Source organism: Cyphellophora attinorum (assembly GCF_001299255.1).
Source record: "Cyphellophora attinorum strain CBS 131958 chromosome Unknown Contig43, whole genome shotgun sequence".
Lineage (NCBI taxonomy): Eukaryota > Fungi > Ascomycota > Eurotiomycetes > Chaetothyriales > Cyphellophoraceae > Cyphellophora > Cyphellophora attinorum.
The window spans coordinates 1,902-26,450 of NW_017253271.1; the positions used below are offsets into that span (position 1 = coordinate 1,902).

General features: G+C 53.6%; 10 protein-coding genes across 10 annotated transcripts; 5 read left to right on the forward strand and 5 right to left on the reverse strand.

The window, feature by feature from the left end:
• Positions 1–6,595: 6,595 nt before the first annotated feature.
• AB675_10111 (putative NADH pyrophosphatase) lies at positions 6,596–7,960 on the reverse strand (the record flags this gene model as incomplete). Its single annotated transcript, XM_018138859.1, has 2 exons — positions 6,596–6,697; positions 6,941–7,960. 2 exons carry the CDS (start codon positions 7,958–7,960, stop codon positions 6,596–6,598), a joined length of 1,122 nt encoding a protein of 373 aa, XP_017995160.1.
• A 1,374-nt stretch (positions 7,961–9,334) lies between these two features.
• Positions 9,335–9,866, reverse strand: AB675_10112 (uncharacterized protein; the record flags this gene model as incomplete). Its single annotated transcript, XM_018138860.1, has 3 exons — positions 9,335–9,554; positions 9,640–9,733; positions 9,776–9,866. The coding sequence occupies 3 exons, from the start codon at positions 9,864–9,866 to the stop codon at positions 9,335–9,337; spliced, it is 405 nt and encodes a 134-aa protein (XP_017995149.1).
• Positions 9,867–10,635: 769 nt separating this feature from the next.
• AB675_10113 (uncharacterized protein) lies at positions 10,636–12,320 on the forward strand (the record flags this gene model as incomplete). The annotated part of the gene is made up of 3 exons (XM_018138861.1): positions 10,636–11,303; positions 11,386–11,615; positions 11,776–12,320. 3 exons carry the CDS (start codon positions 10,636–10,638, stop codon positions 12,318–12,320), a joined length of 1,443 nt encoding a protein of 480 aa, XP_017995127.1.
• Positions 12,321–12,929: 609 nt separating this feature from the next.
• On the forward strand, positions 12,930–14,767 carry AB675_10114 (High-affinity glucose transporter; the record flags this gene model as incomplete). The annotated part of the gene is made up of 4 exons (XM_018138862.1): positions 12,930–13,744; positions 13,788–13,829; positions 14,005–14,262; positions 14,320–14,767. The coding sequence occupies 4 exons, from the start codon at positions 12,930–12,932 to the stop codon at positions 14,765–14,767; spliced, it is 1,563 nt and encodes a 520-aa protein (XP_017995156.1).
• Positions 14,768–14,788: 21 nt separating this feature from the next.
• AB675_10115 (putative 4-coumarate--CoA ligase 3) lies at positions 14,789–16,772 on the reverse strand (the record flags this gene model as incomplete). The annotated part of the gene is made up of 4 exons (XM_018138863.1): positions 14,789–15,192; positions 15,386–15,928; positions 15,986–16,690; positions 16,736–16,772. 4 exons carry the CDS (start codon positions 16,770–16,772, stop codon positions 14,789–14,791), a joined length of 1,689 nt encoding a protein of 562 aa, XP_017995134.1.
• Positions 16,773–17,493: 721 nt separating this feature from the next.
• Positions 17,494–18,584, forward strand: AB675_10116 (putative 2-dehydropantoate; the record flags this gene model as incomplete). Its single annotated transcript, XM_018138864.1, has 2 exons — positions 17,494–18,141; positions 18,246–18,584. 2 exons carry the CDS (start codon positions 17,494–17,496, stop codon positions 18,582–18,584), a joined length of 987 nt encoding a protein of 328 aa, XP_017995147.1.
• A 198-nt stretch (positions 18,585–18,782) lies between these two features.
• Positions 18,783–20,322, reverse strand: AB675_10117 (uncharacterized protein; the record flags this gene model as incomplete). Its single annotated transcript, XM_018138865.1, has 4 exons — positions 18,783–18,899; positions 18,945–19,127; positions 19,173–19,565; positions 19,609–20,322. The coding sequence occupies 4 exons, from the start codon at positions 20,320–20,322 to the stop codon at positions 18,783–18,785; spliced, it is 1,407 nt and encodes a 468-aa protein (XP_017995129.1).
• A 502-nt stretch (positions 20,323–20,824) lies between these two features.
• Positions 20,825–21,320, forward strand: AB675_10118 (NADH dehydrogenase [ubiquinone] 1 beta subcomplex subunit 9; the record flags this gene model as incomplete). Its single annotated transcript, XM_018138866.1, has 4 exons — positions 20,825–20,859; positions 20,912–21,044; positions 21,114–21,192; positions 21,247–21,320. The coding sequence occupies 4 exons, from the start codon at positions 20,825–20,827 to the stop codon at positions 21,318–21,320; spliced, it is 321 nt and encodes a 106-aa protein (XP_017995166.1).
• Positions 21,321–22,315: 995 nt separating this feature from the next.
• AB675_10119 (Histone H2A-beta) lies at positions 22,316–22,843 on the reverse strand (the record flags this gene model as incomplete). The annotated part of the gene is made up of 3 exons (XM_018138867.1): positions 22,316–22,371; positions 22,424–22,716; positions 22,791–22,843. 3 exons carry the CDS (start codon positions 22,841–22,843, stop codon positions 22,316–22,318), a joined length of 402 nt encoding a protein of 133 aa, XP_017995146.1.
• A 760-nt stretch (positions 22,844–23,603) lies between these two features.
• Positions 23,604–24,228, forward strand: AB675_10120 (Histone H2B; the record flags this gene model as incomplete). Its single annotated transcript, XM_018138869.1, has 3 exons — positions 23,604–23,778; positions 23,835–23,906; positions 23,963–24,228. The coding sequence occupies 3 exons, from the start codon at positions 23,604–23,606 to the stop codon at positions 24,226–24,228; spliced, it is 513 nt and encodes a 170-aa protein (XP_017995141.1).
• Positions 24,229–24,549: the final 321 nt, after the last annotated feature.

The window sequence follows — 24,549 nt, forward strand, 5'->3', positions numbered from 1 at the left end:
ATATCATCCATAGCATACGCGTCACGGTCGCTTGCTGATGCGATCCTGCTTTGTTATCAGGAGCGAGCAGTGTTCTTCTCGATGATTGCAGCTTGATTAGTACGATGCCAGCCGTCGCTTTGTCCAAACCTGCTACTCGAGAAATCGACGTCGACTTTTGTTCCCCCCACAGCAGATTCCTACGCCTCGTCTGGATTCTACTTGAGCAAGAATTACTCTACGACATCAGGCAAATCCGAATATCGCGTCTCGACTTCTTTTAATCCATGCAGTCGACCGCAGTTTGCAACCGAAAAGGCCGACTTCGAGACTTCTGGCTCACGTTCTCCAACGAAAATTGTGCGTGCAGGGAAGATACATGTCGACCGCCTATAACCCGGAGCGTGTTCACAGCCTAAGTTTGGCCGCTGAAACACCATCAACTTAATACAACGTGTTTCTGCACACCGTCTGCACTGCATTCGGCATAAATACGCTCTGACATCTGGCGAATCCGAATATCGCGTCAGGACTTCTTTTCATCCAGCCAGTCGTGTGCAATTCCAGCGCCAACACGACGTGTTGCATGGGGTGTTGGGGCAAATATATTCTTTTCGAATGACAAGCGAACCCCGCACTTGTATTTCGGGCTCAATTTCCCTCAGGCTTCCGCGTTTTTCATCGAGGCAAGACGCAGCGCGCAATCACGATGTGACCCTTTTGGCACTTCAGACGACAACCATCGATCAATGACGGCCGATTTGATCTCGAGGCATGACTCGAGCATGTTATTCAAGAACATAAACATACACATTCTCCACAGACATGGACGAGAGCGATACACTCAAAGCTTGAAAATTGCGGCCAATACAGGCTAAGCTCGTTACTAGCTCGGCGAGACCCCTGATGGCTTCACGGCGATACTCTGCGCTAGACCATCCGTTGACCAAAGCAAAACGTTCTTATCTCCGCCCACACAGATTTTCCTGTATCTCCTATAATCTTGGGCAGCTTGCTATCTCTTCGCTGTCGCACGGCGCCTCGGCCTTCAACATCATCCCGCACAACAGAACACTTTCTGGAGGAGATCAGGAGGAGATGAGTTCCGTACACACACACAAGCACGGCGACGCGCAGTTCCAAGGCATCATCGAACAACTCCATCATCTCGCTGGCCAACTCTCAGCGCAGCCTTGGGATGAATGAATCCTCGAACCGCCCTGAACACCGATGACATGCGGGTCGACGTCGACATCGGCCGTAGCACAACTTTCTCCTACATCGATGCATCAAGCTTACCTCGATACCTCAACCGCGATATCTTCCCAGAGCAACCTCATCAGCCGCATCGACCTTTGCTGCTGATCCTCGTCCTCCAATTTCCGACCTCTCTTCCTCGCTTTATCCTGACCGAACGCGTCTTCATCGATGGCAAAAGACGTCTATCGACCGACAACTCATCGATTCACGGCCTGCTCGACGTTACATCTTCTTAATATCCAGGGGACTCGCTTCCGTTCATACCTTGTACCATGGTGGCTAAGCCGTAAAATGAAAATCCAACGCAAGTACTTGATCTGAAGATGATCGACCCAATCTGGTGAAAGGCAACGTTGTTCAGGTCCGTGATATGAGATGAGCTACAAGTGCATTTCGGCCGGTACGAGACACCCGTTGTAACCTCCTACATCAAGAGCGCACCGCCCTCGAGCCCATCCTCCTCGAGCGCCGTGAATGGCGGAACTACCCACGCAAGTCATTCAAGAGAAGGAAAAGCTGCACAAAGACACTGCCCGACCACCATCGCTGGAGAAGAAGTGCAATCACAGTCCGCAGCTACCGACACTTGGACTTTCCCAAGTTTTCGGCTAGGCCTCGAAGCTCGCTGACCAACGAGGAGTCTGACTCTCGATCACAATCAGCTCTGCGTCTCATCTTTGCCCTATCTCTCGTACGCTATTTTCGCATCTGTCGTTGCCACCTCCGAGCCTTCACGACGAGATGGGCGCAGAGCAAGAAGTTCATGAGACCTCACCATACTATTAGAAGAACACGAACACGAACACGTGCCTTCCGGTTTCCGCGATCGTCACTCCTCTTGGGATCTGCCTTGCATGGCTGCTTCCATTCGCGAACATCGGCTCCGGATCTTCCCCATTGCAATCGATTCTCCGGCGACGACACGAAAATCCACCACGCTGTCTGTCGCAGAAGATCGAGACCAAGCTCTCCTGCCACATCTGATCACAGGCTCGAATGAGACATCAGAGGCTGCTTCAACAGCCTGCGCAGAAGCGCAGACAGACAAGAATGGTGCAAGAAGAACAATAGTTGTCGAGCTATCTTCGCTGCCGGATGGCTCACGGAAACAACTATGGGCCAAGAGAGCTCTTCGCCACTTCTTTCTTCGCCGCTGGTCACAACCTGCTTCAATCAATCACCTCGACGACCGCTCCCTCGACGCCGTGAGCCCTCGTTTACGTGATATCTGTTGATCAAGACGTCAGCATCGCAACACCCTGGCGCCAGACATGTTGGCTTCGAGACAATAGTCGTGCATGACAAACCCATTTGCAAACGAATCGATGCAGGTCGTTCTCAGCGACAGGTGGACGACGCAACTGAAGACAGAAGTACCGATGTCTTCGTCTCATCGAGTCCATCTCCACCTCCGAACTCTGGCATTTCCGATAGAACAGTTGATCTCGACGGCTTGTGATCGGGAGCTCCCTGCCACGCGGAATCCATCAATTTAAACAGCCTCATCATCCTACGACGATACACTGTCATACACTCCTCCGTATGACGATCTCCGAAGCCTCAACCCTCGATGTCCTCTCACCTAATACGTCTTTGGCGGCTGAAGACAGACCACAAAACATGCAGCTCAGTCATAACGAACCGTGCCAAAGGAGCAAAGGAACAAACTCAGACATGATTGACGGATGCAAAACACATCACGCGGACAGGACGATATAACAGAGATGCGCTCGTCTCCCAGCTTCGTGACAGTCCGTCGCCACCTCGACGTTGAATAAGCGCCCACGAAAGACGTCTACACAGTGCAGTCTCAATACTTCCGCTCGAAGCTCCGCCTCTCAAATCCATGTCCTTGGGTGCCGTTACTCGACAATCTCACACGAGCACGGTCGGAGGTAATTCTGTCATCGAGAGGCAGCACGGCCGCGCTTCTCGGTAGCTGTCGCTGTGAACAACCCAATGACAAGACTGACGATCACGTCTTACGGGTGTCCCATCGACTCGAGTCTGTTCCTGCATCGCAGTCCACCAGCATCAGTCTCCTATTCCCGCTCCAGGACTATGCGGGCTTTGGAACGATCTGCGAGCGCTCCAGACGGCGCATCCATACGAAGAACCACGACGACAACGACGTTCCGCTTGGACACGCGATCATCCAGCTTCGTCGACCACAAACGCGAACGCTGTTGCGTACGAAGCTCATCTGATGCCATCATACGACACTTTTACGCCTTCTTCCTCAATCCCAAATGTGGCGACAGGAAGAGCTGCCATCAGGAAGACGCTTTTCTATCGCTCTTATCATTGATCCTTAGTACTGCGGTTTCGTCCAGGCTGTCTCCAGTACAGCAAGCGCAAGATCAGCGTCAAGCTCGTTTGACAAACATTGGCTGCATCCCGGAAGCTCACGATAATCGTTGCGATGAACTCTCAAGGGTTCTGGCAGGCAAGCCGTACAGTCGCTTGAATCATGTTGAGGTGGACACGCGTCATCTAGCCAGGAACAGGAAGTTTATCTCGCAAGTCTGGCCGTCACAAGCTAGCTCAGCAAATAGACTTTGCAGTGTCAACGAGAGTTCGGCAATACACTCTGAGCTAGGCCGTCTTTCGCCCAAGATTGGCGTACGGGAAACTCAAGGAGCGACCCTCGAAACACTGCGCGCAAGATCTCGTCGACCATGTTCCACCAAGCTGGGCAGCCTTCTGGCACTCCCTTCGTCCAGTGGCCACACCACATGAGTCTACCGGTTTGACAAATATATTTGCTTGGTCACGCCGCCCACGAGCAGGTGCTTCAACAACCAACGCTCTCGTACGTCAGCCTATCGACAATGTCGCTACTCCTCGTACACTCGTTCCTGGGCCTAGACAGTGTTCGGCGCACCATTCTGCGACACATACCCCTACGGCGTCTATGGATTTCTCGTCCAGCCTGGCGGACCTCCTACTGTTGCGGACTCCAAAAACTTCGCACGGATTCACCACCAGCCGCATGATCGAAGACTCAATCCCAGCAGGGCGCTCATTGTGAAGACTCATTGGAATGGCCGTTACTCGTTTCCGTGCTCAAGGGTCTCGCCGCACGCCTCTACTGGGTTTCGAGCTACTCCAGACAGACCGATGCGACTCAGAAGCTCTATGCTATGGCAACAAGACTCACTGCATAGCTCATCCCAACCCATCACTTCGCCGGATCGGCAGCCTCAATCACGCGCTGGGCAACGCCAGCTGCTTACGGTCTTCCCGCTTGTGATACTTCTGCGGCTCACTACCGACGAGCACATACAGTCCGATTCGAACTGGAGCGGGTTTGTGTCGCTGCAGTCCATGACAGGGTTGTCTCAACGACAAATTGAGCCGCCGACACCTACTCCCCAACAGCTTCCCGGGTATTCTCATCATATCAAAAGGTCTTGTCACCGTTTCTCCTCGCCGCCCATGACAGCCCGTCTGGTTGCCACCCACGGCAACATGGTGATCGTCCGATCAAGAAGCTGCTAATCACCACCACGAAGCAGTAGGTGGTCATTCAACGCTCGCATCATCATGATTATCACTACTCCTTGTTGCAATGGAACACTTTGCATTCGACATTCTCGTTCGCCAGCTCCGAATGATTGAGCGTCAGGCACTGAGTCCCTGCTTCGGACCCCCCGTCAACGCCGCGGCCGCCTTCATGAGCCTTCGCCTCATCACCACTCCTCACATTAGTCGACAAACATCTCAACGATATTGACGAAGGATCTGCCGTCGGGTCCTGTGCCAGTCGTCTTGCGAAGCTCGCCCTGACCGCGCCGTATGATGCTCGCGGAAGTATCTAAAGCATGGGCTCGCTTTCATGGATAGAAGACGAGCTTACGGAATATAAATTGCAGGACTGGGCGCCATCACGCGATTAGGCAGATCACACACAGATAGACTAATAGATGCGTATCAGAATGGACTGTCGCAGCACCGTGATGCTGCTCGCCCCCGCCACATCCGAATCACGGCAACCACGTCCATTGACACGTACGGAGTGTGTAGAACTGTCTCGTGCTGCGACAAATTTTGGCATAGTCTTAGTCCCTCTCGCAGCGAAACTCTTACCGCCTCTGGCACCTTCGTCGTCGAATGGCACAAGCAAGCTGCTCAGCTACAGAATGCCTGCAGAGCCAGGGGAATGACGCAGCATCTACAAAAGAAATTGACAGAGTCTCGCCCCCTCGCAGAACACTTCCCTGTGCAGCAGTCACAAGCCCAGATTTTGGCAGAGTCCCAGCCCCTGATAGCGACCAATTTTGATAGAGTCTCGGCCCCTGACAGTGAGCAGAATTTGGTCCCTTGCCTGGTGCGTTGTGCCGTCGTTAGAAGATGCAACACAGATTTTGGCAGAGTCTCGGCTCGTCGCGATGAGGATGTCGTCCGGCGATCGTGTGTGCCGTGCCGAGTTTGCCGCTGCGTGGACACATTGCGATGGCTCGTGGGCTATGGGAAGGTTGGAAGTGAGAGAGCTCGCCGAAAACGTCGAAGTTGTGCCGGAGATTGAAGAAGTTTGTCGGACAAGACCGGATGACAAGGACCGCCGACACTCGTACGCCGGTTGACGAGTCCATGATTCGAGCGACTCTGTTGTGGCGGTAGCGTATGGATGGATGAGCTTTAACCGCGCAAGCGGGGAGTGTGTTAGTCGCGGAGTGCGGCAGGCTCCTTGTCGTTGTAGCTACGAGAAGGCGGCCTGTGAGATCCCACTAAATCACCTCGACGACAGGCCCGTGCATGTTAATGGCAGTAGCGAGTGCATCGTCGTGGTGATGACAGGAGACGCAGCCACGGTGATGGAGAGCGCTGGCTTGTCCTCTCCGTCGACGAGGCGAAGTCGATGAATCATGCCCTCGCAATGATCAGGCGGAGGGAAAGGCCGCCGCGAGGGTCTGGCGGCAAGCTGGTGCCAGTGGTCGTCAATGGCGGCAACTAGCTTCTTGTCGGCGATGTGCCGTCGATGGCCCAGCTTCCGACAACACCACTGCTGCCAGTCCATAGCCACGGCAACGTTCAACCGCGACGAGGTCGTCTGATACTCGCGTCGGATCAAGAAGGGTCGAGATGACGTCCTATTATCGCTTTTCGAAAACCGGAGAACACAAGCCAATCTTTGTGGCGATCAGTCCCCATCGATGACCTCGCGATGGGAGTGAAGACCGGTTGTCAACCTATGCTGATGATTTATGTGGAACGGACTCGGGAAGAGGTCGAGACGGGATGGCAGAAAATCAACGGCTCGAAACCCCGCAGTGAATCATAATGTGCGAGCCCGTCTGCGAGACATAGACCTCAAAGCCATCTCGGTGTTCGACCGTCGAAGAATCGATATCCTCTACTTCCTAAATAACTTCAACACCCCGCGCAACAACTGGTGCGCCATCAGTTGGCTCGGCGGCACCCGAGGTCCAACATAGCCTTTGATCGGCGGTTCCCACTGCCGATATTAGTCAGCCTGAACCAGAAATTCGGAATCTGGCAAGAGGTAGTGGAAGGGGAAATGGACTTGAGGCTTGACAATCGTGAACTCGCCGCCAGGAGAGCTTCAAAGATGACAGCGCCTTGCCCGGGGCTAGAAGATGATCCGAAACATCATCCAGAACAAGTATCTCAGGTGTTGAGTCGAGACTGCCCCCTGATTGACTGATGGTTCAGGCTCACGAAAAGCGGATAGACTTACCATCGGATTTGCGCCTTCGTTCAGCGCATGCTCGACCTCCGCAAGCTCGAACCACTTAGCCTCCTCCAGCTCGGTCTCCGGGTACGTGATATCCTCTCCACCCTCAACACATTGCCCCATCGCGCCAATCAGCATCGTTGAGGGGTATGGCCACGGCTGGCTCGAGTGCAGCTGGACTCGATCAATCTTGACACCAGTCTCCTCGTACGCCTCCCTCCGTGTGGCAGTCTCCAAGCTCTCGCCGGGCTCAACAAACCCCGACAGACATGAGAAGTAGTTCTCTGGCCATCTCTTCCCTCTACCAAGCAATATCCTCTTTGCATCCGCAGATATCGGCGCGATCACAACCGTCGGATCGGTCCGCGGAAATTGATGATTATGCAAGCCGACCCTCGTCGGACACGCGCGTTTTCGAGGCACACCATTATCCGCCGGAGGACACACGACCTTCGCTCCACCATGCGTAGACATAGTCCGGCCCCCGCAGCTTGAGCAGAACCTGTTTCGGGCATTCCAGTCCAGCAGTGACCGTGCATGGCTGTATATTGCCGACTGCTCGTGCGGCAGCGTTAGATCGACTCGAGTCGGAGCATATTTCAGCCCTTGCGCCGTCACCGACGACCTCAAAGCCTCGTAATGGCCTCCACTGATATCCAGAGCAAAGTAAGGCACGCCGCTATGCTCACCAAAGCGATCTCCTGACGAAGTCAAGTCCAAACCGAGGAAGATCAACGTCGGATGGTGAGCCGACGGGTCGAAGTCAGCTATCCGAGCCTTCTCGTCCTTCTCGTATGGCCTACCAATGCTGTCTGAGACATCCTCATACTTCAAAAAGGCGAGTCGGCCATCTGAGCCACGCAGAGGATTCAGCTCGTCAAAGGTCAGGATCTTGGCCGTTCTAGATGTGAGAGCTTTGTCGAGCTGAGCATGTTGGAGGCGGAGAAAGGACAGCCGAGCAATCGGACCATTGGAGAAGTAAGCATTGTGGCCGTCGCCAAAGATCTCGTTGAGGGAGCTCATGGTTCGTGAAAGGAAGACAGAAGTGAGATGAGTGGTGTGAGGTGACTTAGCTCAGCGTAAACTTTGCCCCGGATGATTCGAGGTTGCGGGGAAGCCCGCATGCATGTCCGCAAGACCGGAGCTCAAATTCACTTATACCAACATGGCATATCGCGCAGCGTTGAGATGTTGGCAGCTTTCCGGCCTCGCCCAATAGAGACTCACCTGACTTCCATCCAGGACATTCATGTTCTGCTTGACGCTTCATCGAGGCCCAGAGGCTGTGTGGTGGGGCCAGTATGGTGGAACGACGTCCTCTGGAGCGGGACTGATGCCATACCTGGCGATAGGGCTGCCCGCAACAGCACCTGTGCCCCAAGACGTGTGCAGCTGATGTCGAGGCTGAGATACGCTCTTGAAGCGAAGACATTCGGTCACGGACTTGCCGGAAATCAAGCTTGCCGTGCCAAGACTTTTTGTCGTCCACGCGTTCACGAACCTTTGCCCCCTGTATGCGCTGGTATGCTGTACCTGAGTGGCTTTGCACTGCTTGATCGTCAGCGCCTGATCAGGCTCAAGTTGTAAGACTCCCGTCAGTACGAGGAGATGATCCCAGCGTCTACAGCTCAATCGACGAGCGAGTTGCGGTTTCACCACTCGTGGATCATCGCGCATCATGCCCATCGAACTGGAAATCTGCGTGACCAGCGTTGACGGCGCGATAGCTGCTGAGAGGGCAGGCGCGACTCGTATTGAACTTTGCTCATGTTTGGAAATTGGCGGCGTCACGCCCTCTCATGGACTGATTCACGCAGTACGCAACGCCGTCGCTATTCATGTACACGTGCTCATTCGCCCACGGGCGGGCGGGTTCGTCTACGATCAACACGAAGCCCAAGTCATCGAGCACGACATCAACATGGTCGCAGAGATGAGATGCGAAGGGGTAGTCATAGGAGCACTGACTGCTGCCAATCGAGTGGACCTGCACCTCATGTCGCGTTGGATCAGTGCTGCGAGAGGTATGGCGGTCACCTTCCACCGGGCGTTCGACGATCTCGAAGACCAAATCGTAGGTCTCGAAGATGTCGTCAATCTCGGATGTTCGAGGGTACTAACGAGTGGTGGGAAGCAATCGGCTGCTGAGCCAGCAGCTAGACAGCAACTCAAACGTTTGGTCGAGGTTGCTGGCGAAAGGATTATCATCATGCCAGGGGCCGGCCTCGCACCAGCCAATATTGGAACGGTCGTGAAAGGAACTGGCGCAAAGGCTATACATGCGAGCTGCAAGCGTACATTGACAACACGGGACCAGCAACATAGCCTGTTTGCTGCGGACCTATGGGTGACCGACGAGAAGACCGTTCGACAGATGGTAGAGAATCTCAAGGACTATTAGAAGAACACAAGGTCGCCTTCCTCAGCACCTCCACTTCTCAATTCATCTAGCTTGTTCTTCGTCCGCTCAGCAACCTCTTTCGCATAGGACGGAGGTGGTGGACCACCGGGTGGTGGACCTCCCTTGGTCATGTCTGGACGGACCCAGAAGACCTTCTGGCAATTGCCGGCGGTCGCCGCTTTTCTGATCGCCTCATACGCTGTCTCATTGTACCCACTAGCTCCTGTCAGAATGAACATGCACCATGAAGCAGAGCGGAAGATTGATCTCTCGCCCGGTTCAGGTTCATTGGCATACGTACCCACCCAGGACAATTGCGAAGATCTTATCATCTCCACGAAGGACAGGCGGAATCTCCTCAATGCCCTGCTCAACGGTCGTCACGAACAGAGCGACTGGATTGGTCAGTCAGGCATGGAAAGCTCCGGTCCACTTACCTTTGTACTCTGGCTTCAGATGATCCATCACTGGCTGACCAACTGCTTGAGTCCTCCCACATAGCACTATCGACAAGGGAGTCTGTGACATCGCGACTGGATACTGGCGAGATAATTGAAACGGGTCTGGAATCTACTGAACTGCGAATTGCAGATCAAGAATTGCCAGCGAGGAGCAGTCTTTATAGCACCGAGTCTGCTGTTCCGACAATCGCATCAAGGAGTTCTGAGAACCAGCTTTGGGCCGCCTGGATGCCTGACGCAGCCTTCCAAGCTGATCAAGCGAGAGGCTTGGCTGGAAGCTTTCGGGGCTGCAGGCTGTTCGGCCAAGACATGAGCGTTCTCCGCAGCTCTCAGAGGAAGCGCCACGAACTCCTACAGCACCTTCCGTGGCGAGACAATAGTTGATGGACTGGTCCTGCGACTTGGTACTCAAGTGAGGCTCATCTCAAAGTTGCTGGCCTGGACTGCAAGACCATTCTGTTGCTCGGAGCCCGCCCTGGCCTAGATTTACTGACGAGTGCCGAAAACGCTAAATTGATGCCCGAATAGCCTGGGCCGAGACTAGCGCGGTCGCAGTCGAGGATGCTGATTACGCAACACTGCGAGCGAAACTAACACAAAGCACTGTCCTAAGTCCACTGGTCGGCGGGAAGCACACGAATTGAGAACGATGCTGTGTTTGCTTGTTGCCGCGGACCGGATCTTGGTGCTCGCCTAATCGGCCGTTTAAGGTTCAGGTACCGATCCAATGATGCCCGCAGCCTGAGCTTGCGGGGAACCCCTTCTAGGCAACCATTCAGTATGAGTCTCGCACGAGTGCTGCAGCGCCTGCCCGAGACCATTTGCCTCCTTGTACCATGAGCTCACCTTTGTTCGACCAGCTCGAAGAGCTCGTGCGCCAGTCCGGAAATGGCTCGCAGAACACAGCTCAAGTTCTTCAAGATCTAGGCGTACCATCAGCGACGATTGCTGTCTTGGACGATGGCGAGATCTCCTCCTACTGCATATCCAGCATTGGTGATGATCCCGACACCCTCTTCCAAGCATGCTCTATTTCGAAGCCGGCAGCTGTGATGGCGGCGCTCAGATTGGTAGAGGAGGGTCATTTTGCCATCACCGATCCGATTCGTCCTCTGCTACCGGCTGAAATTGTCGATATACTTATTGATCGTCGCACGGAGGCCGCCCTAAACAGTGTGACCGTGGCCCGACTCATGAGCCACACGGCAGGACTGTCTATCTCTGGCTTCCCTGGCTATCCGTATGGGACAGATGTGCCTGATGTTGCCACCCTGCTCAAAGGCACGGGCAACACCATGAAAATTTCCTTCTCTTCATTGCCAGGTGCCGAGTTCATATACTCTGGCGGCGGCATCACTTTGCTCCAATGTATCATGGAGAAAGCCACCGGGCTATCCCTCCCAGAGATCATGAAGAAGTACATCCTCGACCCACTGGAGATGACTCGATCTTTCTACCAGCTCTCGCCTGAGGAGACCAATGTCAGCCGCTGCTTCTACCATGGGTACGTGCATCCTAGATCGTAAACATCACTCTCCCGATTCTGGTCCTTCCCGACTAAGTACCCGTTCTGACAGGCGCAACAGGTATACCGAAACAGAGTACAAGTGGCATTGCCAGCCTGAACAGGCCGCGGCCGGATTGTGGACGACTCCGAGAGATCTGCTGAGACTCGTCAAGGCGGTGCAAGACTCCTTAGCCGGTACCGGAGTTCTCCAAAAGAGCACGGCTCAGACAATGCTCACCAGAGTCACTCAGAATATAGCGCTTGGCTGGTTCATTGGGTCGAAAGGCTTCTGCCATACTGGTGGAAATAGTAAGTTGCTCTCCCATGGCCAAACGTGTGCCCGGAAACGAGCATGACTTTGAAGGCCGCCTAAGCGTATGTTTCGGGATGACAGCTGCTCTCGTTGACCTCACGATCCTGCCTTGGAGCATACACCCTTGTAGCAAGACAAGGCTAATCAGACTTGCAGTGCCGGGTTGGAAGTGCTTTGTCTCCGGGTTTCAAGATCTGCCTTGGAATGCAAAGGATGGTGAAATTGACGAGCCGGTACCGAAGCGGTCGGGAATCGCTATCATGACTAATTCAGCAGTTGGGCTACCAGTAGTCTTCAAACTGTTTGCCGCAATTTGCTACCTGAAGAATTGGCCGCTCGTGGTTCGCAGTTCGGGTGGCGGGGATGCCATTGCTCCTCTCGCAGCACCGGCAGGAACGGTTATCCGCGAAGAGTGGAAGGACTGGATCGGTGAATGGGGCGACAACTGGAGAATAGCAACAGATCAATTGGGCGGGCCAATGGCTGGAGTTGACGGCGTCATGCTGCTGTTGAAGCCGGCGGCTATATCACCTTCGCCTTGCGGAAAGGGCCAGTCGACGATCGATCTGCTGGTCGATGGCACGGAGCTCATGTTGAGACTGGGATGGAAGGACGACCAGCGCTCAGTCGAGCTCTGGAATGGCGCTCTTGCTAGCAGCAGCACGCTCGAGTGTACGCAGCAAGAGACCAGTACTCGTTGAAGTTAGCAGAGTCATGTGGTCCAAGATCGTCGAGCTCGGTGGTACGTCCAGTAAGAAGGATGTGACAGAGAGTTGCTACCGTCAGACTGTGCAGGCAGTGGACGCAAGTACTTGGCGTTCTTCGTGACCAGGCTTGTGTGCTACTCATTCTGGATTTGTGGTTTCGGACGGCGCTGAAGGCTTCTTGTTCTTTAGCTAATCACTTCGGCGGTCTTGACATGAGCCCCATATGAGCTTCACAATTCAAGGGACGGGGTAGCGAGAAAGTCTAGTCCGGGAGGGCGCTGTAGAAATGTACGCGGAGTCACAGAGAACGCCTGGCTCTTGCTCCACCGCCTTGCTGGATTGTCAGCTTTGATTCAGCGATCGGCGCTTTCCCATCTCGATAGCTTTGCGGGGCGAAGCTTTAGCCCCAGCATAACAAGCACCATAAGCTTTGTAACCAGTATCCGCCATGACGTCCACTCCCAGTCATCATTGGAAAACTGCTGGTATGGGGGCCAAAACAGAATCCTACCCAAACGCCGGCATGAAGTCTTCAAAAGCTGGCAAGCCCACGGGTAGAGCCATCGTCGTTTCTTCAATGCTTCCTCGTGGTACACGGCCACCATGGGCGTCGGCTTCACAGTGCGCTGTGCGGTCTTCGCCACTGTCGGCTCTTTGATCTATGGCTACGATAGCGGGATCATCAGCACAACCCTCGGACAAGCTGCATTCCCGACCTACTTCAACAATCCTTCACCAGATCTGACAGGAGCAATCGTTTCGACCTACAGTGGCGGACAAGGTGTCGGCAACTTGCTGGGCGGATGGCTGGGCGACCTTCTCGGTCGCAAATTGACCATATGGCTTGCGACTTCGCTGGCGTTAATCGGAGCTGTGCTGCAGACGGCGGCGGTCAACATTGAGATGTTTCTGGTCGGTCGAATCATCGCTGGAGTCGCCATCGGACTCGTCTATTCCGTCGCCAGCATCTACAATGCAGAAATCGCCCCGCCGAAGATTCGGGGAATCATTGTAGGCCTTCAAACTCAGATGATCTCAATCGGCTATGCTTCGAGCAACTGGATGGGTCTCTTTGGGTCATATGCGGAAGGCGATGCTGCCTGGCGGATCCCTCTCGGCATACAGTGCGTTCCAGCCGTCGTTCTAATTATTGGCCTGTTCTGGCTGCCCGAATCGCCGAGATGGTACGTATACAAGGGCAAAGACGAAAAGGCCAGGAAAGTCATTCAGCGACTACACGCCGACATCGCCAAGGAAGACCCTGGGTTCTGTGACACGGAGTATATGCAGATGAAGCAGCAGATAGAGTACGAGCGAGAAGTGGCAATCAAGTCATGGTGGTCGTTGTTCTCGAAAACAAGCTATCGCTATCGTCTAATACTCGGAATCGGCCTTCAGGTCTTCCTGCAGACGACTGGGTATGTCCTGCACCTATCCTGGAAACTTTGCTAATGCGAATAGTGTGAACGTGGTTAATTACTATCAAACGTCACTTTTTGAAGGGTAAGCTGCTCTCCCGTGGCTAAGTTAAGTTTGTTCCCGGAAATGAGCGGTAAATTCAAGACTGCCCGAGCACATGTCTTGGACCGACAAAGAAGTTAATATCCTTGACTGTACAATCTTTCCTTCGAGCACACAGCCTTTTCCCGGGACGAGGCTAACCAGTTATCGTTCGCAGCGTTGGGATTCAAGGCCGTGCAGTGCTCTGGACCTCCGCTGGCTTCGGGATGGTCGGTGTCATCGCGAACGCCATCTGTCTGACGTTTGTCGACAAAGTTGGACGCAAGAAGCCTCTAGCTTACACCTCCATCGCCCTTGTGATTGACATGATCCTCATCATGGTCTTCTCGAAGTACTACTCGAACAGCAACAATAAAGTTGGACAAGGCTTCGCGATTGCCTGGATCTTCTTGTTCTCTTTCATCTTCTCACTCGGGTATGTGGCAAGCTCCTATCACCAGGCTAATCGTACTGACCGTTGGTTCTCCACCAGATATAATGCCTTACAGCTCGTCTACATCAGCGAGATCTTCCCCACAGCTCTTCGTTCGAGAGCTACTGCCATCTGCGCCTTCTTCGGCACCGCGACAGGCCTGCTGTTCAACCAGCTCTCCCCCAAAGCATTCGCCGCGATCTCGTGGCGCTACTACTCTGTTTTCATCGCTTGTGATGCAGTGGCCGCTTTTTGCTTCTTCATATTCTATCCAGAGACGAAGGGAAAGACGCTTGAGGAGATGGCGGCTTTGTTTGGAGACGATCTAGCATTCACGGATCATTTGGGGCCAAAGGAAGGTGATGCGGACCTAAGTCTCCACAAGCACGCGGTTGAAGGCAAGCACGACGCGGGACTAGAGCCAGGTATCAGCGAGAAAGAGCAGAGTCCTAGCAAGAGCCATGGAGAAGTAGGCAGGAGCATTGCAACTCCACGCGAAGGCGAATGATCAGGATACAGGAGTGTTCGTCTATAGCCTCGCTTTCTCCTCCCATACCTGAAGACCCCGGCCTTCACCCTTCTGCTCCTTCACCTTCAGTACCCTCCGCAGCAGCTTTCCCGTTGGCGACTTCGGTACCTCTTTCACGAACTCGATGGCTGCCAGCCACTTGTACCGGACTTTGTTGTCCTTGACCCACTTCAACACCTTATGCCCCTGTGCCACGTCCTCCACCACGCCCTTCTTCAGCACCACGAACGCTTTGGGCTTCTCTCCGCTATATTCGTCCTTAATGCCCAGTACTGCACAGTCTTCGACGTCAGGATGTGTGAGCAGGAGATCTTCTAGCTCCGCTGGAGGGACTTGTAGACCTTTGACTTTGATCATCTCCTTGATCCGATCCTCGATGTGTATCAGTCCTTCTTCGTCGAAATCTGCCGGTATTGGTCAGCCTGCACTAGGAACCTTGAGCATCGCGACAGGTAGTGGAGGGAATATGGGCTCGAGGCCAGGCAATCGTCAACTCGCCGCTGGGATAGCTTCGATTATAGTGGCGCCCCGCACGGGCTTCGAGACGATCTGATACATCACCCATGGTTCAGGCTCACGCAAAGGGAGTAGACTCACGTCCAACGTCTCCAGTATGCAGGTATCCATCCGCATCGAAACTCTCCTTTGTTGCTGCATCGTTGCCTAGGTAGCCCATGGCGATTTGTGGACCCCTTGCACAGATCTCGCCTGTCTCTCCTATCCCAAGCTCCTTGCCCGTGTCGATATCGATGACCTTACCTTCCGTATTCGCCACCAGTAGCCCCCCTGTCGTAGCGTACTTATAATCGTAGTGGCTAGGTGGGTGGCACGAAATGCATGCAGTGGATTCCGTCGCACCGTATCCCTGTCGGAAGCCTGTCCAGGGGAACTTCTGCTGTAGTTCCTTGATGATGCCCGGCGAGATCGGCGCCGAACCGCTGCTCCAGCGCTGCACACATCGCAGGTCATACTTGGAAACGATAGGGTCGCGGACGAGGCGGATGAGAATTGGCGGAACCAGGATCAGCTCGTGAATTTGAAAGTCGACTATAGCTTGGCACATGCCAGGGAGTGTGAATGACGGAAGCATGACGGAATCGCCGTTGAGGAGGATTGGGTATGTGCAGAATCGCACCAGACCTTGGCTGTGTCAGTATGGACTCGTCAAACGAGGGTACGGCAGTGGGCTCTGCTCACCAGTGATGTGAAACAAAGGCATGACGGCAAGGATGGAATAGCCGCTTGGCGGTATGAGCTGAAGCTGTTGCAGTTGCATACATTGCGCGATGATGTTGTGATGTGACAACATAACGGCTTTAGGCAGACCAGTCGTGCCAGAAGAGAAGTTGAGATAGCCGCAGACCTTGCGATTGTCCGTATTGGCGGGTATTCGCCATGACGGGATGGGATCCATGCCTTGTCCCTGCTCGATGAGGTCCTGTATCGAGACGAATCCATCGGCGGTCCCTTCCAGCAACACCACATTCGAGTGAGGTATACCAGCACTATCGGCAGCTGCGAGCGCGACCGTCAAAGCGCTTGGCTGCGTGATGAGTATCTTCGACTTGGCTGTCTTCAAGGCATGTGTCATCTCCTCAGCCGTGTACGCTGGCGATGCACCATTCACGCGTCCGCCTAGTCTGATCACTGCCCACATCGCCACTGGGTACCATATTGAGTTGGTGCTGAATAGCGAGACGGCCTCCCCGGGTTGGAGGCCATATTTGCGCACCAGGACGGTGCTAAGAGCCGTGGCCTTATCCTTCACTTGCTGGTAGTCGAGCTGCTCACGAGTCACGGCATTGATGTAGGCTCCTAGCGGTTTCGACCGCGTCTTGTTCAATAATGGTGAGTATCTCGGGTCTTCAAACAGCCATTGCCAGGTCGTCACATCTGTGGGATCTGTGATACGTCAGCTTCGATCTTGAGAGGTCAGGTATCGCCCACATGCGAGGTCCGGATGTCGAGACTTGAGCAGCACCATCTTGACGACACCTCCTGCAGCACCGCTCGTATGAGCCCACGACGAGATGCCATCTCCGCTGATTGTTGGAAGTTTGCGCTCGATATCAGTGGGTAGGAGTTGGAGAAGGATGACCGATGCCGTTCATCGTGCCTCGGGACGTCGGATATTGTGTCCGGCGTGGTCATCGCTCGCTATGATGGCGGCGACGTTGTGCACCCTTGGGATGATTGTCGTTCAGTTGTGTGCACGATCGAAGAGCAATTCTAGCCTCAATCACTTGCTTCGAGCCAGCATAGTAGCTTGAAGGCTGAGCTAATACGGAAGGTGTCGATGTAATTGTACTATCTTGGAATATAAATGTAACCAAAGAACATAGTACCGATGCCAACCGTGATAACACGTCCGATTCGACCTTGCTCGAATTGCCAGCGGTGTCCAGTCCGCATAAGTAGCGAGAGCTGTCAACGGCCATACGACAGCCCAATGACCACTGGCCAACGTCTGCAACTTCGGGAATCTGATTGTGGGACCAGAGAGATCGTGAGGCACTTTAAGGCGCGCCTTGCCCAGTACACGTACACTGTCATCGTCAGGAATCTCACAGATAAGTAAACAGCAATCCGCCTCTTGCACCAGCATATATAGTCAACCTCGCGGACGACTCACACCACCAAGAAGCACACGGCCAAAACCAGTCGAGGCTAAGTGCATCTTATCGCCTTACCCTGAATAAACCATCATGGGCGATGCAGGTCGGCGACCCGTCGAGGTCCTACTGTACGGCCTTGGTGCAATCGGTGCATTTTACGGGTTCATCCTGTCACGAAATCCACGAGTGGTGCTCTCAGTATGTGCCCGGTCGAATTATGAAGCGGTCCAGGCAAACGGATTGACGATCGATTCCGCAAACCACGGGACGCACACGTACTACCCACACAAAGTACTTCGGGACCCAGCAGAGGCGCAGCAGACGTATGACTACATCATCTGCTGCAACAAAGCCGTCAATGTGGAAGCTGTGCTCGAACAGCTCAAGCCAGCAGTGGACGAGTCACGGACTGCCTTCGCCATTATGCAGAATGGTGTCGGTAACGAGGTTCCCTACCAAAAGGCCTATCCCAACAGTACGATTCTGAGTGGCGTGGTCTGGGTCGGTGGACGGCAGGTCCAACCTGGCTTCGTTGAGCACCGATCATCGGAGTACACAGAGCTGGGTCTGCATCCACAGAGGCCCGACGCCCCGACGGAGACCGAAACTAGCCGGCTGAAGGAGCTGGAGGAGCTATTCGTTACTGGTGGGACACCGATCGCTGTGCCGGAGCATATCCAGACCGCGCGGTGGAAGAAGGCGATCTGGAACATGGCTTGGAACTCGATCACTTCTTTGGTAAGCAATAGCGGTCAACGCGGACGCGGTGCCGTCATTTAGCTGCTTCATTCGCCCCCTCCCTGGACGTTCGTTGCTCGTATACTGACCTGATCTGGAAACAGACCGGATGCGACACGGAGTACTGGCTAGCCTCTTCGGATGTGTCAACGCCAGTAACACGAAGCATGATGCTGGAGGCAGTCGCTGTTGCGAAGGCATCGGGCGTGCCTGACATTGATGACTCTTTAGCAGACGAGCTGCTCGACAGGGTGAGGCCACTTGGCAAGCTATACAGCAGTATGTATTGGGACAAGGAAGCAGGAAGGCCGATGGAAGTTGAAGTGATTCTGGGCCATGCTGTCAGGGAAGGCAAGAGACTAGGAGTCGCTACGCCAACATTAGACTGCTTGTATGGATTGGCAGCAGCAGTCGACGGCAGGCTGAGGAAGGAGCAGGAATAAAAAAACGCTTGAAAGTGTGCATTTGCCGCCGCTTGATCGCGCTCCCGCCACTGCGAAGATATCCGATGATCTTGGATAGACAGGGTCAGTGCGAGTCTGATAGAATAAAACAACCAGTGCACATGCTCGACCCGATTCGCTTCGCTATTTACAGCACCAGGGATGAGCGGCAGCAGTGGATGAACGGCCAGGGCTAGTCTACGCCAGAAGCATCTTCCTCGGATCTTCGATGAATTCCTTGATCTTCACCAGGAAGGTGACCGCTTCTCTCCCATCAAGCAGTCGGTGATCATAGGTGAGAGCCAGATACATCATCTGCCAAAGTCAGCGGAGCCACTTCTCGGAAGGCGACACACGTACCGGCCGGATTTCGATTTTGCCATCGATGGCCATCGGTCGGTCCTTGATAGCGTGCAAGCCGAGGACAGCAGTCTGCGGCAAATTGATGATAGGAGTACCCATCATCGAGCCGAAGACACCGCCATTGCTGATCGTGAAGGTGCCGCCAGCCATGTCCTCAATAGTCAATTTGCCATCGCGAGCCTAAAAGGGGTCAACTTAGTCACAACCAGGGCTCGGCTTACTCACCTTCTTGCCAAGATCGGCAATGCTCTGTTCGATCTCAACCATCTCCATGCTCTCGGCATTGCGCACCACAGGAGTGACGAGACCTTTGGGAGTAGCCACGGCTACGCTGATGTCGACGTAGTCGCGATAGACAATGGTGTCACCGCCACCAGGTCCTTCGATGGAAGCGTTTGCTGCGGGAACCTCCTTGAATGCCAGTACGGCAGCCTTGGCAAAAGCACTCATGAATCCCAGCTTGACGCCCGTCTTCTTTAGAATCTCATCCTTGTACTTTTTGCGGAAATCCATGATGTTGGACATGTCGACTTCGTTGAATGTTGTCAGTGATGCGGCGGTGTTCTGTGACTGCTTGAGACGCTCGGCTATCCGTAGACGCATGCGGTTCATTTTGACCTGCGATGTTAGCCATGTACTGTACTCAGAACGGCGAACTCACTCTGTCCTCATTGCGGCTGCCCTTGCCAAACGGCGACTCGACGCCTTTCGACTCCTGCTTGCCCTCGCTCTGTTTTGGTGGAGGAGCCTTCTTCTCTTCTTTGGGCGGCGCAGGCTTCTCCTCCTTCTTGGGCGGCGGAGGAGCAGCTTCCTTCTTTGGCTCTTCCTTCTTAGGTTCCTCCTTCTTCGGCTCAGGATCTGAACTAGTAGGTTGGTCTTTCGATGCAGGTTCCTTTGGTTCTGATGAAGCCTCCTTCGCACCACCGCCACCTCCAGAGCCAGGATCTAGCTTGGCGATCTCTTGACCGACAGTAACGGTGTCTCCTTCGCCGACAAGTAGCTCTGTGATCGTGCCGGCTTCGGGCGCATTGACCGACACATCGATCTTGTCGGTCTCGATGGACGCGATCTCCTCGTCTTGCTCGACGTAGTCACCGACCTGTTTCGAGAAGGAGCTCAATGTGCCCTCCGAGATAGACTCGGCCATCTGCGGTACCTTGACGGTGGTGTCATACTGTGTGAGGGTGGTGCTGAACAGGCGTAGTTGTGGTATTGACGAGCAGGCTGGATACGAGGCATTTTTGAGTGACTGAAACTGCGGTTTTGAGGCGACTGTTGAGGTTCTGAGAATGCTGTATGCTCTAACATAGCTCCGCCGTGGTACTCCGATGCTCGAAGAGAGGGCAGGTACCCGTCGTAACCGTAGACTGGCCATATTGCAGAGTGAGGAGACGTCCGGGCTCAGAAGAGCTTCAATACACGCTTCCCGGGCATGCGCTGGAGATGTGAGGAAATGCAGAATCGCAACAATTGAGCACACCTCAACACTTGCACTGTACAAAACCTGTGAAGATGTAGGGAGGCTTCAACACCAAAACAATAACGCGCAACGAATATGAGCCGGGACAGGAAGCTCTTGAACTGAGCTACAGGAGGTGTTTGTTCGGCGAGCCTCCGCGCTGCTGGCTGCAACTGGCAGCGGAACTGAGCTCCAATTTCGCGCCAAGACGCAACCCCAGAACCTCGACTTCAGAGGTCCTTCCAATCCGAGTCGCCCAATTTGAGATCACTCAAGCTTGCACCAATACACAAAATACCACCTGCACGACTTGGTGAACTGTGGAGGTGGATCTGTGGCATCTGGAGGCTCTAGGAGGAGCTCCTTTGTGGTCGCTCAAAGCTGCGCGGCCCAGCTACAGCGCGGCCCGGCAGGCACTATGTCACAAGTCACTCCCCACGTCAAGGCTGTGAGGTCCGTACAGAAACTGCTCTCAGTCGCATGGAAGGGCTGACAGGACATACAGGAGTCTCTACAGGAAGTCGCTCAAGTTGGCGTTGGATTGGGCGGTCCAGCGGAACCTGTGGCGAGGGCAGGCGGTCTACATTCGTTCCTTATTCGATGCCAACAGAAACATCAATGATCCTAGACAGAGAAGAGTACGTCCAAGCCATCGACGAGACCGGTGATCATACAATGAGAGGCAATGCGACTGACGAGATACATAGATACTCTTCGTTGAGACAGAAAAGCTGTTAGAGAAATGGAAGCATCCCGACCCATACAGACCCCCAAGCGCACCAGGAGGTAAGATCGAGCTGCTGCTATTGACCGAGAGGCACTCTCTGACTTCGATCATAGGCTCGAAATACGAGCGCAATCTTCCACCGCCAGATCTGCCGCCACCGGATAGAGAAATCACCAAGGAATTATGAGGGAACTGGACGACTGCTCTGGGTGGTAGACGAGCGAGTGGCAGATGTTGTGGGCGACATGGGCTTTGAGATCGCATTGTGCAGCATACCAGTGCATTTCGAGGGGGAATACTGCCATACCGAATCAATGAATTGCGCAATCATTACCAACGGCCATTACTGCTCCAACATGCTGTCGCCACTAGGTCTACTCCAAGGTTTCAATGCTGGCGCTTTTACATGACCAGACCGCCACATCGCGTGGGCTCGGCAACTGTCATTTGGCTGCTACTGAGACGGTGGATGTATTGGAAGCGACGTTCAGTTGCTTGTCCGCCTCAACAGCTCAGATGTCGAACCCCTATGTGCTTCCCATTCATGTTATATTCAAGGCTAGGAACACGTCATCGATGCGGCCGACACCCTTTCATGCTCGCGTGGACTCCGCGTTGTCCATGATGCTCATCCTTGACACACAGAAACTTCCAATATCTGCGCTACCTCTGTCGGTCATCTGCTTCGTGACAGGAATATCCTCCCGTCAGAACCCTTGCGTGGACTCACGCCGAGCGATCTGTGCGTCCAGTCTTCACGCTGTGTGACAACGGTTCTCGCATTGCTGATATGGCTACCTCGTGACTGTTCCCAAGGTTCCACGTTTCAGATGCTACTGAGATAGAAGAGCGCACGAGGATCAAGGAGAGTCTCATGAATAGGTTGATGAATGATGTGCCATTTACGAATCGTTAGCAATGGTATCTATGGCTCATTCGATTGAGTGTTGTTTGATCAAGCATAGCAAGGTATTGCTGCCTCGATCTGCATGTCTTCATCATGCTTCCGTCTGTCACATCCTGTACCCATGCCGTTCATGAAGCGAGCTTGGATGTGATGTACAACCCATTGGAAATTCAAATCTCAGAAGCCTTTTCGGCTTGACCCAACCCCGGAACCCCATGTGATTGCATTTCGTGAACTCCTTGAAAAAACCCAGCACCTTGAACATCAAAAGGCAATTACAACTCCTGGCTGGGGTTCTTGCCACCCTTTGATGTCTTCTTGGGGAGAAGGTCTGAAGAACATGTTAGATGATTGCTGATCATGATCGAGTGGTTCAAACTTACTCTGGTGAATGTTGGGCAGGACACCACCTTGAGCGATTGTGACGTGACCCAAGAGCTTGTTCAACTCCTCATCGTTGCGGATGGCGAGCTGGAGATGACGAGGGATGATACGGGTCTTCTTGTTGTCGCGGGCGGCGTTGCCAGCCAACTCGAGGATCTCAGCAGCGAGGTACTCAAGGACAGCTGCGAGGTAGACTGGGGCACCAGCACCGACACGCTGAGCATAGTTGCCCTTGCGGAGGAGACGGTGGACACGACCAACGGGGAAGGCGAGGCCGGCCTTTGAGGATCGGCTGTGATTGCAGTCAGTATGTGTTGTTTGAGGTAGAAGACGCGTCAAATGCGCGCAACGCTTGTGTAGACTTACGATTGAGCAGACTTGGAGCCAGAGGCCTTGCCACCAGATTTGCCGCCAGTCATTTTGAATGAGTTTGGTTTTGGATTTGGGTTGAAAGTAGAAGGTTGATGTGTATGGAAGACGTGTAAGACTGATCGATGAAGTTTGGCGATAGAAGTGATGGATGGGAAAGGGAGAAGACTTGGGCGAGTGTGGTGGGAGAAGAGTAGCAGTTATAAACACGAGCGCGGGCTGACGTGCCTGCCGCATACAATCCAAAAGATCAACCCCGATTTGCCAAGGGTGCAGGTGCAAGAGATCATGAAAAAGGAAGGCGCGATTGAATCAACACCATTTGTGGCCAATCAGAGTGCTTCTCCAAGGGAAGTCGGGGCCGCGGCCGCACTGATCTCCGTCTTTTGGCTGAATGTCACCCAAAGCGCCCAGTATTGTAAGTAATAGCGCGTAAATACAAGCAAAATGAGCTCTGATAGCCTGATATCCGCTAATCAAACAGGGGCGTATTGATAGCGACTCGAATTAGCTCTTAATCATACCTGCCACCCGCAAAAGAATGTGCCTGCCATTTGAAGCAAATTTTAATCAACCTCACCCGCAACTGCCTGCACTCAGATCAACCCACCTTCGCGATCAACTTGCCAGTCGCACCTCCCGCTATAAGACTTCGCCTCTTCCCATCTCTACACCGCGTCTTACCCTTTCTCTTCTTCATCCATCCACATACCACATCGCATACCAAATCCATCCATCAAGTCATATCAGACTCATCCTCTTACTCAACTCAGATCTTTTTTCGATTCTCAAATCGCAAAATCCATCAAAATGCCTCCCAAAGCCGCTGCTGAGAAGAAGCCCACCACCGCTGGCAAGGCCCCAGCTGGCAAGGCTCCCGCTGAGAAGAAGGAGGCCGGCAAGAAGACCGCCGCTGCTCCCTCAGGCGACAAGAAGAAGCGTGGCAAGACCCGGAAGGAGACCTACTCTTCGTACATCTACAAGGGTAAGCTTGATCGCCATCTCAATTCATCAGAATTTCATCTAACGCGTCATCAACAGTCCTCAAGCAGGTTCACCCCGACACTGGTATCTCCAACCGTGCTATGTCCATCCTGAATTCGTTCGTCAACGGTAAGTCGCGTCCAATCTCAACGCGTATCAAAACATGGCCTAACATTTCATCTCAGATATCTTCGAGCGCGTCGCCACTGAGGCCTCCAAGCTTGCTGCATACAACAAGAAGTCCACCATCTCCTCGCGAGAGATCCAGACCTCCGTCAGACTCATCCTCCCCGGTGAGCTGGCCAAGCACGCTGTCTCTGAGGGCACCAAGCTGTCACCAAGTACTCATCTCAGTCAAAGTAAGCTGATGCAAGTCATTGCATTGCTGCTTTCGATTTTGGGTTCTGGGTTTTTCATCATGCAATGGGGTTGTGGCACATGGGAACAATGATCGAAATGATCAACACGGTGTTTTTGCGGGTTTCAGCTATTACGAATGCGACACGGAGATGGATCTGAGTCTTTGATTTGAGCTATGGAGAGTATGCTCAACGATGAAAGAAAAGGCTCATCAGAATACCACACACTCTGCCTCATCATTCATTTTCAGCTTTCATGCAGCGCAAACATGATGGTTTACGAGCTGTACAATATCGGATATGGACAACCATCATACGGCATGCAGATAGATTCTCATGGGAGTTGGAGGCTGCTCGCTGAGATTCAGAGATACCAAATCAATGCATGAATTCTGAAAATACATCCTCGTCAC